At 37.3% G+C, this 13,825-nt stretch overlaps 2 protein-coding genes across 3 annotated transcripts in view; one reads left to right on the top strand and one right to left on the bottom strand.

Annotated features, from left to right (window-relative positions):
- Nucleotides 1-5,788, bottom strand: part of LOC137265957 (tRNA (34-2'-O)-methyltransferase regulator WDR6-like) — a 34,305-nt gene extending 28,517 nt beyond the window's left edge. The window contains exons 1-6 of one of the 2 annotated variants that reach the window (XM_067801443.1): nt 5,434-5,788; nt 3,474-3,572; nt 2,745-2,823; nt 2,237-2,303; nt 1,884-1,999; nt 1,025-1,172 (exon numbers count right to left, since the gene is read on the bottom strand). In XM_067801443.1, the coding sequence (XP_067657544.1) occupies nt 1,025-1,172; nt 1,884-1,999; nt 2,237-2,303; nt 2,745-2,823; nt 3,474-3,572; nt 5,434-5,530 (606 nt within the window). In that variant the 5' untranslated portion in view covers nt 5,531-5,788. The remainder of the gene's footprint in view (nt 1-1,024; nt 1,173-1,883; nt 2,000-2,236; nt 2,304-2,744; nt 2,824-3,473; nt 3,573-5,433) is intronic. The other variant, XM_067801442.1, reaches the window with a different exon arrangement.
- A 196-nt stretch (nt 5,789-5,984) lies between these two features.
- LOC137265227 (peroxiredoxin-like) lies at nt 5,985-13,728 on the top strand. The gene is made up of 7 exons (XM_067800577.1): nt 5,985-6,087; nt 6,175-6,265; nt 8,731-8,872; nt 9,434-9,569; nt 9,912-10,015; nt 10,971-11,101; nt 11,705-13,728. The coding sequence occupies exons 1-7, from the start codon at nt 6,061-6,063 to the stop codon at nt 11,788-11,790; spliced, it is 717 nt and encodes a 238-aa protein (XP_067656678.1). The 5' UTR covers nt 5,985-6,060; the 3' UTR covers nt 11,791-13,728.
- The last annotated feature ends 97 nt before the right edge of the window (nt 13,729-13,825 follow it).

The raw sequence follows: 13,825 nt of genomic DNA, 5'->3' as shown, positions 1-13,825 counted from the left end.
TATAGGAGACATGAAAATGAACTAGGTTGCATACTCCTTACCAGGTGATAGTATAGATGTGCTCAAGTTATGTATAAGGTCTCATAACGTTGTAACATAAAATACACCCTTATCTATACTGTATATGCATTGTATCTTCCCAGTTTTTTATAGTTTAACAAGTTATTACAACAAATGGATTTCATCTTCAATGTCTTCAATAAAGATGAGCGATTTCTCTTTTGTTATTGACTTCTTTTGTTTGGAACATAACACAAAACACAAAAGAATTGGCGACAGTGGAATTTCATCAAAAGGGACTCTCCCATATCCACTTCACCTAATCCTGAGTAATCAACCAGGCATGACATACCCACTTCACCTAATCCTGAGTAATCAACCAGGCATGACATACCCACTTCACCTAATCTCAAGTAATCAACCAGGCAAGACATACCCACTTCACCTAATCCTGAGTAAACAACCAGGCATCACATACCCACTTCACCCATCCTGAGTAAACAACCAGGCATGACATACCCACATCACTTAATCCTGAGTAAACAACCAGGCATGACATACCCACATCACTTAATCCTGAGTAAACAACCAGGCATGACATACACATATCACCTAATCCTGAGTAATCAACCAGACATGACATACCCACATCTCCTAATTAATTTTCCTTACCTAATGGTGAAAACTTAGGTGAAGTTGGAGGACACCATTATATGCACCCTCTCAAAACATTGTGAAGTTTTTTTTATAAATATGCATAACATAATGATCACTATTCAATTCTGAATGCAACAATGTGTACCACAGACTGCTTTCTATCATGTTTATTGGGGCATTATGCAATTCAGATGCCAAACAGAAAACATATCACAACACCTGAATACCAAGAAAGAAATTTTCAAAAAGATCACAGAAAAGGAATGACAAAATCACAAAATGCAGACACTCTTGTACAAAATGTGGGATGCCTTCTTGAGATACGACCATTGTGGTGACAGGCAGTTTTGCAGAAGAAACGACTCACCTGATGCCCCTTGAACCTGTGGATTACCTCCCTTTGTTCCTGATCATTCCTAGATCCATGAGGGGACCAGACTATCACCTGATTGAATACTGTCCCGGCTGCAAGGATTAGGGAGGGCCAGGATGATGTGATGAAGTGAGCACAATAACTTCACAGTTAAGAATAACGACCAAGGAAACTACATCAACATCATTTATTTATTCAAAAACCACCTTGTCATACTTTAGGATACACATAAATTCAGTTAAAGCTGTGATTAATCTTGGGTTGAAAACAATAATCTTTGTATGATTACACAATGCTATTTAAAAAATGATCAAATGTAACACATGTCAAAATTAGGATTAAATATTCAATTCAAAGTGCAGATTTGAGTATCTTGAGTAATTGTTTGAATGCCTAGGTAACTGAATGGATCAGATCACTGACCTGTGTGCTGGTGATAAGATGGCCGACTCTGACAGTGTTGGCTAAAATCACAGATGGGACTCAACACAACTAAAGTGCTAGAATGTTTGCTTTACAAACAAAATGTAATCCCAAATAAAACATATGTTCCAAGTGTCCTTGTCTGGCATATTGGGGAAAATATCTCAATCAGGATATTCATTTTATCCGGAAATTCTAAAAACATCAGGAATAATTAAATTCATACTGGGAATATTTAGAGTCACTTGCTGTACACTTATAGTCAAATATCATCCCTGAAATAAACTCTGTAACTGATAATTGCATTGTAATAATATTTCTATGACGCATTTGATATTATAAAGATTTCAAGCATGTCATTACCATTCTAATCCTGCCACGCTAATTCAAGGTAAGTCTAGTCCCAGAGACATGATGAACACAAGGATACAGAATGCACTTCTCCACACAGTCTACCCTCTCTAGCAACATCTTTGATGCCACGTCCCACAGCAGAATCACATTGTGTGCCACACTCACGGCCAGCTGACATCGCTGAGACTCCGGCTCATATGTCAAAACATTCAAGAGTTACAATTTCATTTAGTGGCAATTGTTCCTATGTTCATAGTTTGAAACAATTCTTTTGTATATTTTCCCGATTGTATTAAATGTTTCATCAACATTCAAAGTTTTACTTCTAACACATCCATAGACAGTTGACTATTTCTTGAATGTGAGTTTGGGGTTTTCTTTCAAGGAAAGGAGTGAGCCAGTGAAGATCAAACACAAATATACACACACCTCTTCCATGAATCTGACATCAAGAATCCAGTCCTCCAAGACAACAGCTTCATTGTGACACTCAACTCTGAAATATGGTTGATAAACATAATTACAGGCATCATATCAACAAGACAAGAATATCAAGAAGTTAGTCTTATACACAAAATTGGGTGTGCCTTAACCTCTTTGAGTGGTATACATTTACATTACTCCTTATCTAATCATATTAGAACATGATAGGATGGTGACTTTATTTGTTGTGGGCATAACTGTATCATCTCTGTGTGAAGATATCCAAGATGTTACAGTTCTTATTTTGTTGTTCATATGGCTGTCTTTCTCGTGCCTCTCTGAAGAGTGCTCAAGTCTTTTTGTCTACAGTTCACTTGATTCCTCACTTTGATACACTTAACTCATAACACACAAAACCACAAAACAAAGTGCTTGTATTCAAAGACCTCACAATGTTTAATGAACTGTTAACTGTGTTTTAACTCTCACTTTTTCCATACATTAGAGTTTGTACCTTATTTCAGAATCACTCGATACAGAGAATATTCTGAAACACTTCTCTCCAAAGGCACAGAATACATTCCTTGTTAAATCTGAAAAAGTAATTGGGGATAGCAATGATATATAATATATCTGAAATATAACAAACAATGAAGCAGTGTTTCAGTCCCTACTTGGTTTGTAAGTTAGTATCAAATCATAAAGAGACGATTAAGCAAGTTCCAAAGGCTTATGAATAAAAGTCAGTCTCATTGTGTATCAAATCATGCCACATCCCACATGAAGGTCTGACAATGTGACGTATGCTGACAATCTTACCCATATAGTTACATCACAGCATAGTAGTAAAACCGGTAATTAATGAAACAGAACAAGGCAAGCACTTAATACAATAATAGTGAAGGAACAGATGTCATTTATTTCTAATGAAATGTACTGTCACCAAGATAATTCATATTTTTGTTTATGTTATACACTGATCTGTCCAAGAATCCCTTAAGAACATAGGCATGACTGACATGATAATGAATCAACTAATGCATCAAAATGTTAACAAAAGTTACACAACTTAATAACCAAAACTAACGTCAAGGCATCATGACGTAATTGTGCATTCCGTACTATCAGCTGAGACTATCAACAAGTATATTATCATCCAAAGAGAAAATAAATGTGCAAAAAATTATGAACAAGAAAAACTGCACTTACATTGATTCTATGAAGTAAGTTAAAACATGCTTACCCCTTATGATCCCATGGATGTTCCTGTTGGGAAGCACATACTGCAAGGCCACCTGCTCCTTCTTGTCTGTATTATACACATACACACTGCCTCCAATCCCTGCAGGAGAACAAGAATAGCCGTCTAAGTAAGCCTTGTCTTCGTATTAGTCGTTACACTCCAATACTGAGTCTGAAAAACCTTATTAGAAGGTCACATCAGGTAACCCTTGAGACTGACCAAACAGAACACAGCTTGAGACTGCACACACCTTTTGAAATTTTACCTTGAAGAAGTTTGTACTCGAACATTTCCCAATGCTATTTACCATAAAAACGCTTCCAGGTGGTGCACAGGGAGCATGCCACAGCAGAGGCCAATAACTTTTAAGAGAAGGGGTGGGGGGTGGCTGGGTTGGGGGGTTGCTCACTTCATTTTCACCTGAGTTTCAATAGTCACATAACAAAATTTCTGGACAAAGAAGGGTGCGTGCACCCTGCTTCCCCATCTGGATCCACCTATAGGAGAGGCCACGGTGACGTCAGTGTTTTGATCACGTGACGCGCCCGAGTACTTCCGGTAGGCAGAAGTTAAACATAAACACGAGAGAACCACACAAGCTGCATACATTTGATCGTTGACTTGTCATGCGTAACAACTCCTCCCGATCTGGTTTTCTTTTTTCGTTTGGTGTGTTGTATAATGAGACAGGTACACAACCTTTATTTTTCTAAAACATTTGTGGAAAGTATCTAATTGACAATATCCAGATTTCATACTTCACTCTGGTCCAATACTGCAAGTCTTCGTTTTTTAAAGCAAGAATGTAATGCAAAAACTCCCAAGTGTTTGTCTCGCATTTCTTTCAAACAATACAAATTTTAAACAAATAATCCCTCACTTACTGTTTCTTTGCTTACATATTGTCAATGACATAATCAGGAAAGGTGAGTAATCTGCCTCACCTGCCAGTCATACATGTTACATAAACACCACCCCAAACCTTCCTTGTCAACTATAACAACACATGCATCTAAATGGCATTGAGTTACCATTTTATCACAGCTTTTCCTTCTTATGAAAACAGATAAAGAAGTAGCATTGATCTAAGCTAAATCTTTAAATGGCATTGAGTTACCATGTCATCACATTAATTCCTACTTATAAAAAACACATACAAAAGCAGCCTTGATCTAGGCTAATCTCACCAACAGGGTGGTTTCAAAACTTTCCAGACACACTTGTAGTAGGCATCAGCAATATATTCTTTATTCCTAACAATTCAATATGTAAGTTAAACAGTCATCTCACAGACATAATTTTCTCGTAGCAGATATCCAGCAAGCACAGAGGTGTTTTGTCATCGACATTGTGGTACTGTGTCGGAAAAACGTGTCCACTTTCCACATATTCATATGCTTTCAGTTACTTGAAGGGTCTCACAGATTCGAGGGTGAACTGACCTGGGGTGTCTATCTGATAGAAATAAAATGTTAAGTACATAATCCGACCATTGTTTGCCTTTCACGCTACACCGGTTCCCATCGTTATCATCAACCATTGTGGCTTTCTGCCTACCCATGTCTGAGTGAGCGTGGTTTGTGACGTCACTTCCATAAACATATGGACACCGCTATATACTGAGACTAAATTCACTTGGACTGGCAAGAAGATTATCTGATTTTGATGCTTGAGAAACAAGGATCACCATTATGGAAAGACTTCTGCCTAATTTAACATTGAGGAAAACGTTCTTAGAGAGTCAAAGCTGGCTTTGTGTTTTAGTATGTTAAGATAAAATTAAAGAAACATGTTAAAACTCATTTTTGTCAGACGAGGAATATATATTCAGATGATACTATTTGACTAGACTGAAATTTAAAGTTGGGGTGGTGGGTTGGGGTGGAGGAGGAGTCTGGAAGTCTTACCGGAATGTGACATGAAGATAAAGAATTGTTGTTATAATCAGACAACTTCCCACCTGTTAGCAAATGTCCCTTGTGGATACATAACGCTGTCACGGGGCCAGTATGGAATACAGTCTTCATGGATATGCCAGACACTTCCTGCGTCGCCATTTGCTAGTTATAACTAAAACTAGTAAGAGTTTCAAGAAAGGCCTGAGAAGGGCTGACAAACATAATCCTCAAATTCACCCATACACTGGTCGTTTCTTTGTGACAGTACCTTCGTACAATATCCTATTCGTTAGAAACTTAAAATCGACGAATCACATTTTGACAATTAAACTGGTGAGTTTACTATTTATGACCATGCTGATATATCTGTGGTTCATACTACTAAAGCGTGTTTTGAAATTATCTACCCTTGTTTATAACGGAAGTTGTTTCTCGAGTGTAAAAGCCGGGTATCATTCTTGTATACTTTGCTACTGGGACATCATGTAAATATTAACACTTGGATCCAGGGTATCAAGTTGATGTTTCAACGGGATTCGTTTGTCAAAATCCCCAGTTATGCTTGAAAAGTTAACTAACCATTACATTTATTCTCACCATCGCCCGGTTTAGTATTCCGCAAATCGTAACGCAACAGGTGAAGGTCGCGATCGTCAGCTGGCTGATTCTTGTTTCAACACTCAACAAGCATGGCGAAAAATCTTCTCAGTTTTGGGGTCTGTGGTTGACTTCTCCTTTTAATCATCCTACAGTTTCCATGTCCAAATTTACACATTGAAAATGCCGGGTTTTTTCATTCACAGGTGCGATCATTCTTTCAACAGGCAAACTCATCGCTTACAAAATGTCAGGTTTACAGACAGAACGTGAATCTTGCAAGGTCATTCAGTTCAGGTATGGACATACACCTAAAGTGTTGTATGAGATATATGCCGTACGAATTCATTGTTACATCTGTCAAACATCACTATTTGATCTAAATCTCTGCATTTTGTTTATTGAGAGAAATGTTTATAACATTAAATTGTCCAAAAGTTTTTCCAGTGATTTGGTCTAGTTGTTGACCTCTGTATTTTTTTAAATGAACTATTTATTTATTATACTATCCAGATCATGCCTATCACCTGCTTCGATTTATGGTGTCATGTCATGTATTTTACTTTGTCATCTGCTTTTTCCGGGTAAAATATTGAATTCTACATATTCTGTGTCCAGTAACTTGAACATCTATCAATGACTGTTGCAAATTTTGTTAATTATTTCCATAAATAGCACTTATAGATGCGTTTTTGTATTTGATGCACTGTGCGCTATACAGAGACGTACAGTGGTTTTAGGCAAAAATCCATGCTATCGACTAGAACAGGTGCACGGATTGCTAAAACAAAAACTCATTTTCAAAGCGGCATACTTACTTCCACTAACATCCATTCACTTTATTATTTACCAGCCCTGATACTGAACCACCCCCGTTTTCCACCACTTGGTGGACATTTTGATTGGTTAACTAAAAAGTGGAATCGCATATATTACGATAAATTGACTGTGGTTGCTGGGAAACGAACTTAAAGCATTTTTTCATCGTCTGTAGACATTTCTGGATCCCATATATCATCGCACAATTCACTGAACTCTTAAAATTACATTGATTACTCTAAAACAAAATGAATCACTGTAAGTAATTATAATTCTACACCATTATCAAAACGGTAGTGAGCATGTAGTATACATAATGGGTCTTACGAGATGACAGTTGTCACTTTCATGCACTTAGTAAAGTTGACAAATTTCCAAATTAGGATTTCTTCACTGATTCATTCAAAGTTTCATTTCCTCTACGTTCTACATTTCTATACTATACAATTCCTATCCTTCAGTAATAAAGTGGCGTCATTACACAAGTATCATGACGCCGAAAAAAGACATATTCAACAAATCGGTGAATGTATTTCCAAGATAAGAAAAACTATATGACACACGCTCTTGGGATTGACATATAGCTCTATAAACATAATATCAAGTACCGAGAATCATTTGAGCACTAATTACGCATAACTCTACATTCTTAGATCAATATCCATACATATAACTATATAAACATAATCACTAATTATACGCATCACTGTTTGATGGAGGAAGGGTCGTATATTTAAAGATATTTTGGGGCTAGCTTATGGTTAGAGGGGAGGGACATTATAGACGTGCACTTAGGACCATTGTGCACTTAAGGGCACCACAGACGTCCACCAAATACTTAATAAAGTCAACTGAAATAATACGGCTCTTCCCCATACAAGTGACAGAAGTCTTCCTAAAATGTCGCATATTAGAAACCTTGGCAGTTTTCAAATAACTTTCCGAAAATATGTGTGAAACATGTGTAAATGACACACATTCTAATAGGTCACCAATAACACGCGTGTGCACCTTACGTATTGGAAGTGGGTGAGTGAGTGATAGAGTTCAGTTTTACTCCCCGGTGTTCAGCGATATTCCAGGACTGTCGAGATGGGCGACACCAGAAATGAACTTCACAAATTGGAATTCGAATCCTGATTTTCACCACCGACTTAATCCCTGAGGTTCAAACGTTATAGGAACTTCAGTCTTTATCAAGGTAGTAGCATGAGACATGTGACAACATGATAATGTCGTGTCTGAAAAAAAACAACTTTCCCATTTGGATAATAAGAACACTATGCACACCTATCCAACACCAAAAACAACTAGAAATGACATTGAAGGTCTCATGACATCTGAAATGTACCGTCCACAAACAATGATATACACTACTAACGGTTCATTTCCCCTCCCGCCTACTGCAGAGCGTCATAGTCCGTTTTCATGGATTCCATTTTTTAAGCAACCTCTCATTTACATATCCACAATGGCCGGCAGTCAAGGGGGGTATATATGTTTCAAGACTTGTCAGAAATAAAATGAGTGTATTTTGTTGGAGGTAAGTGTCCTGCTTTTACGAGGAATGTTTGTTTAAGCAAAACCTGCAAAAATGTCAGTCGATACATTGAGATTTCATTCTTAATTTTGCCTTAAACCATTCCGCTCAAATTTCTTGCGGAAAGGTGCGTCAAAGAAAATGCACTCGCCGTATAAACTCGATGTAGGCCTTGGCTGGAATACGAGTTTATTCATATGAACTACCTCTCAAGTAGTCACTTGTATACATAACGGGAGACCATCTTGCGTACATAATGTATATAATATCTAATGTATAACTGATGATCTTTATGACTTCCCAACAATCTGGTTTGGAAGATTAAAGGTTGTTGTGATACACTTTCAGTTTTTAGCATCAAGGTGTGTTAATATGATTAAATGTTTCCTCATTACTTGTTCAGCACCAAAGCTGTTGAGTCCAAGAGTGCAACACCCTGCTCCTGACTTCCAGGGAACAGCTGTTGTTGATGGACAGTTCAAGGAGATCAAACTCAGTGATTTCAAGGGGAAGTACCTTGTCCTGTTCTTCTACCCTCTTGACTTGTAAGACTTTAAAATGGATTTCCTTTTAAAACATGCTAGTAGCATGAATAATTAAAGTGCTGATTAATGTTATCATACATGTGTAGGGATTTCACAAGTTCCAGTGTTGCTATGGTTTTCCTCCCATTTGAATACAGTAGGGTCGTAATACAGCAGCCAAAGTGCCATTAATGCAGACAGCTAACACACCAAAAACAATCATCTCAGTGTGTGAATGCTTGCAAAGTGTGCAAGTAAATGAGAATTTGGCATTCATTTTCAGTTAATATGATATTTCCTGAACCTGGTATCTGCAGATCAAAGTAACTATTTCAGACTGATCATCAAACTGTTATCGAGGCTTATGCAATGACTATCAACAGAAAATAATAAAAGAAAATCTGTTTTGGGGACAAAATGGTCAGCTTATGAACAGTGCTGACTGGACTATCCCTGAGTTATTTTGCTCAACTGCAAGTCAAAACTGGTACAAAACAGACAGAAAAACTTTTGACAATATTATGACTTTTATATCTCAGCAGTTTGCCCTCTGTCACACAGCATCCTGCATTTGTTTTCCAGCACCTTTGTATGTCCAACAGAAATCATTGCATTCAGCGATGCGATGGATCGTTTCCGCCAGCTGAACACGGAGGTGGTAGGGGTATCAACAGATTCACATTTCAGTCACCTGGCCTGGATCAACACTCCCAGGAAGGTGGGATGTAATGTATTTATTTTGTAATTTATACCATGCTCATCTTATCATCAAGCTCCAATGTTGTTGAACATAACTGCCTAGGATTAACAGTGTAACTAAATAGGTTACTCTAAATGTTCAATACAATATGAAAACATTTGAAAGTGCATCATGGTAACTATGTGATTGATGGACATTATTTTAGCAGAGTATTTATAATATCATACACAGTGATGTACTCTTTTGAAGACATGTACAAGTATTTTATACTGAATGTTTGATAGAGTATAGTCTGTTCTGTTTGTTACATATTACGCACAGTCTTTCTGATGTAATGATCCACCTTTCTCTGGTCTGTAGCAAGGGGGCCTCGGAGGGTTGAAGTACCCCCTCCTGTCTGACTTCAACAAGTCTGTCTCCAGAGACTATGGTGTTCTTGTTGAGGACATGGGACTTGCACTTAGGTTGGTATTGAGTTATCTCCCTTGATGTGCCTCTCAAACTTCACAATATGATCTCGTCACCAGTGAGTGACTTCAGTAAGTTTGTTGTATTATAAGTGTGTCAGTAAAATCAGTTCAAATCACTGACTGTATACTGTATTGCTGATATTAGTATCATCATGTCTATTTTCAACATGTTCACATCACATTTGGTGAACTTTGTCTCATCATTAGATCCAGTCATAGTTTCTAATGGAACCAAAATGGTAGAAAGCTGTTATTTTAACTGACTTGGTAAGACACATGTGCTGGTGTAGAGTGTACAGATATTATACTGATCTAGTTCACTTATCAGTCTAATTGGTCATTACCAGACAAAGAGAGGTCAAAAGACACGTGTACCATTTCATGGTGGACTGATTCTAGACCTTCAGTTAATGTGGTAGAAAAGTGCAAATTTGTATTTAAGAGATATTGAAGAAAAACATCAATTTGGAAAATTCCATATGAGTCATAATTCAGAGAATACTTTGTAAATCACCGCACTGGTTTTCAGGCAGGAATTTCCACAAATGTACAATTTGATTTATTCAGTTTGTGGACACGTAATACATCATGTTTTTAGAGTGGTGAATTAGTCAATGTCATGTAGAGGCAGTGGGGTAGCCAAGTGGGTAGAGCGTTCTCTCGTCATGCTGAAGACCCAGGTTCCTTTCCCACATTCGTCCAGTGTGTGAAACCCATTCTTATGTCGTCTGCTATGATGTTGCTGGAATACTGCTAACAGCAGCATAAAAACTAGGTCATGTTGGTAGGAGTCACAGATATTGACATCCACAGGTTACAGACTGTGATAGGATCAAGTTTGTAAAGAGTCACAATGTCTTGAAAAGATACAAGTAGTGGAGCACAAATTTTGAGTCTGATTAATAATGTTTGCCTGTTTTCATTGTGTATCTTCTTATTGTGATCACAGGGGGCTGTTTATCATTGACCCAAGCGGTGTAGTCCGGCAGATGACCATCAATGATCTGCCAGTGGGACGTTCTGTGGAGGAAACAGTAAGACTGATCCAGGCTTTCCAGTTTGTGGAGAAGCACGGAGAAGGTCAGTACACTTCTGTCAGGAGTGAGCAGGTTACCAGCTACCCATGTTCACAATTCTCTGTACTTATCTATCTCTCCCATGGAATTTAGGGGCAGAGGAGGTTCCTTATATCCTTTGCTTGTCTCTCTATGGGGAATTAACGGGTAGAGAAGGTTCCCCAAACCCCATGCTTATTTCTTTCTAGGAATTCTTTGACAAACATTCTGGTCTTTTTGTCACTTGAAATTCTACTCAATGATGTCTTCCTGAAACAAGTTAGTCCAGAGGAAATTGCAGCAGTTGAAAACTGTTCTTTTTGCTATGATATTGGGTTAAATCTATTCAAATGATTAATTTGTTTTTTCATGATGACGTGAACATTATCATGTATCTCTGGCATGTCTAATATAGCAAGGAGAGGTGGTGTAGCCTGGTGGTTAATGTGCTCACTCATCACGCCGAAGACCCGGGTTTGATTCCCCATGTGGGTACAATGTGTGAAGCCCAGTTTGATGTTCCTTTTTTGATATTGCTGGAATATTGCAAGAAGCGACTTTAAACTAAACTGACTCACTGTAATTTGGTAGACATTTGTTATTTGTAAGTCTTGTCTTTTTGTCACAGTGTGCCCAGCAAACTGGCAGCCTGATTCTCCAACCATCAAGCCCTCCCCAGAAGATTCCAAGGAGTACTTTGAGAAAGTTAATTAAACGAAGCAATTAATCTCACTGCAATTAATCTCACTTACTCAAGTTGAATACCATTCTAATTTAAATCCAAATCCTGATCGAAATATGGCTTTTCTACAGTTCAGAAGGCATTCACAACTTGAGTTAGAACTGTGCTGTTTGTTGTTGTAGGTATCTACCATTTTTTTTAGAACCATGTAAATGTTTATGTTTTTAGTCTGTTTTGTTTGGTATTTTTGCCAGCGTTTACCTGAGTGTTTGCACCACACGTATAGTGCAGGAATGATGGAGGAACTGCAAAATATTCACAGAACTGGTCATTTTGGTACAGTTCAGAGGGCACAGTGAAATAATTTAATGTAATCTTGCCTATCTATGCTCAGGAGCGAACTAATATAGTTCATAAGTTATACGTTTGCTGTTTATAATCAAAATGTTTTTACAATACTCAAAACAAGTTAATGGATGTCCACATTTACCAGGCGGTGTGGAAATATTCAATAACAGATTTACTGCAGTCTTATCAAATAGTGGGCGTTAACTTCTTTTGAGTACTGTTTGTTAAATATGTATACAGATGATGTCTAGTCTTGTGTTAAAGCTTCTATTTACAGTCAAAATGCATTTACATAGTTTACTATGTCAGTGGTACTCAGGGCTGAAGTAATTCTGATAATGTCTAGTCAGACAGTAAACATCAAAACTATTTTATAAAGTCCAACCACGTTTATATGTTTATATGCACTTGGGTTGTGTATGAGGTTTAAGCTTTACAGTTGTGTGTGTTTACTAAACTAGTCAAATGCTGCATGTCAACCACAAATATCCATAATATGCATTTAGTCTTCAGGGTTTTTTCTCCAGTGTTTCCATGCCACATACTCATATTTGAAATGACTATTGAGGATCTTAAGTACATTTCCATATTGGAGATTCATATTTGCATTTACTGTTCAGGGTTTTGATTTACATTGTATTTATAGATCCATCTATGTTTACAGCAACATGTATGAATGATTGAGGTGCTTTGCAATTTAGAGGGTTCAGTTACCGTAGTTAAGGCCTTGAAGCAGAGTTGTGTCCCTTGAGAATTCTGATGTCATGGGTTCAAATAGCATTTATTTATCTTTAATCACAATATAACCTCAACAAATCAGAAAAGCCTTGTCCAGTCTGTGTGCTCAGGACTGTCACATTCCAAGAAGTGGTGTAATCGTAACAGTCGCTTTAATGACAGTTGGAGCTGGTGCAGACTTAATAAGGCTTGTGGTGTATCTTCCCAGGTATTCGATAGATGTAATATATGTTATACCAACATATCACATGTGTCATGTTGTCAGATCTCAATGTCAGACTGTGTTCCCTGTACATGTAGTGCTAATTATGTGGCATATTATCAGTCATGTATCCAACTGTTGTTATGTCAGAATTATGTAATTATTCATGTTTATAATTTCCTTTTGCCCTGCCAAATGTGACTTGTTAATACAAAACAAGGGTTGTTAAAAGATATATTATATTTTTAGGCTCATATTCAGACTCAGTATTGAGGTATTGCATGTTACTTTATATGATCAAAGAATAATCACAACTGTCAGTGATGTTTCCTTAAAGTCTGTTATTTGTCAAATTCAAAATTTGTGCAGGGAAATTTTGTTACTGTAAGTTGTGAAATCGTAAGAGTAAGTAGACAAGATGGATGTAAAGTAGCTGTTTTCCAGAGTGATCGTCTTGTCAGCTTATCTTTGAACGGATTTATTCAGGTTGATCACGTTAATACTGTCAGTGTTACTATATATTCTATATACTATATATTCCTTATATATGAGACGATATGTGTGTTTGACGGAGATACTATGGTGATTGACTCAGGAACACAAAAGTTGCATGTTTCAAACTGTCAGTGCATTTGTGTATGTACTGATTGTATGGATTTAAGAATAAATGTTTCAAAGATAATCTCTTTTGTTCTCACCTTCAACACTTTAAAGTTGATCTTGTAAGTTATCTCCCCTGACTTAAAGTGAATGCACTTAAGTCTTGTCCTTGTGCACTG

Source organism: Haliotis asinina, chromosome 15 (assembly GCF_037392515.1).
Source record: "Haliotis asinina isolate JCU_RB_2024 chromosome 15, JCU_Hal_asi_v2, whole genome shotgun sequence".
NCBI lineage: Eukaryota > Metazoa > Mollusca > Gastropoda > Lepetellida > Haliotidae > Haliotis > Haliotis asinina.
This window is presented reverse-complemented; position numbering and strand designations above follow the sequence as displayed.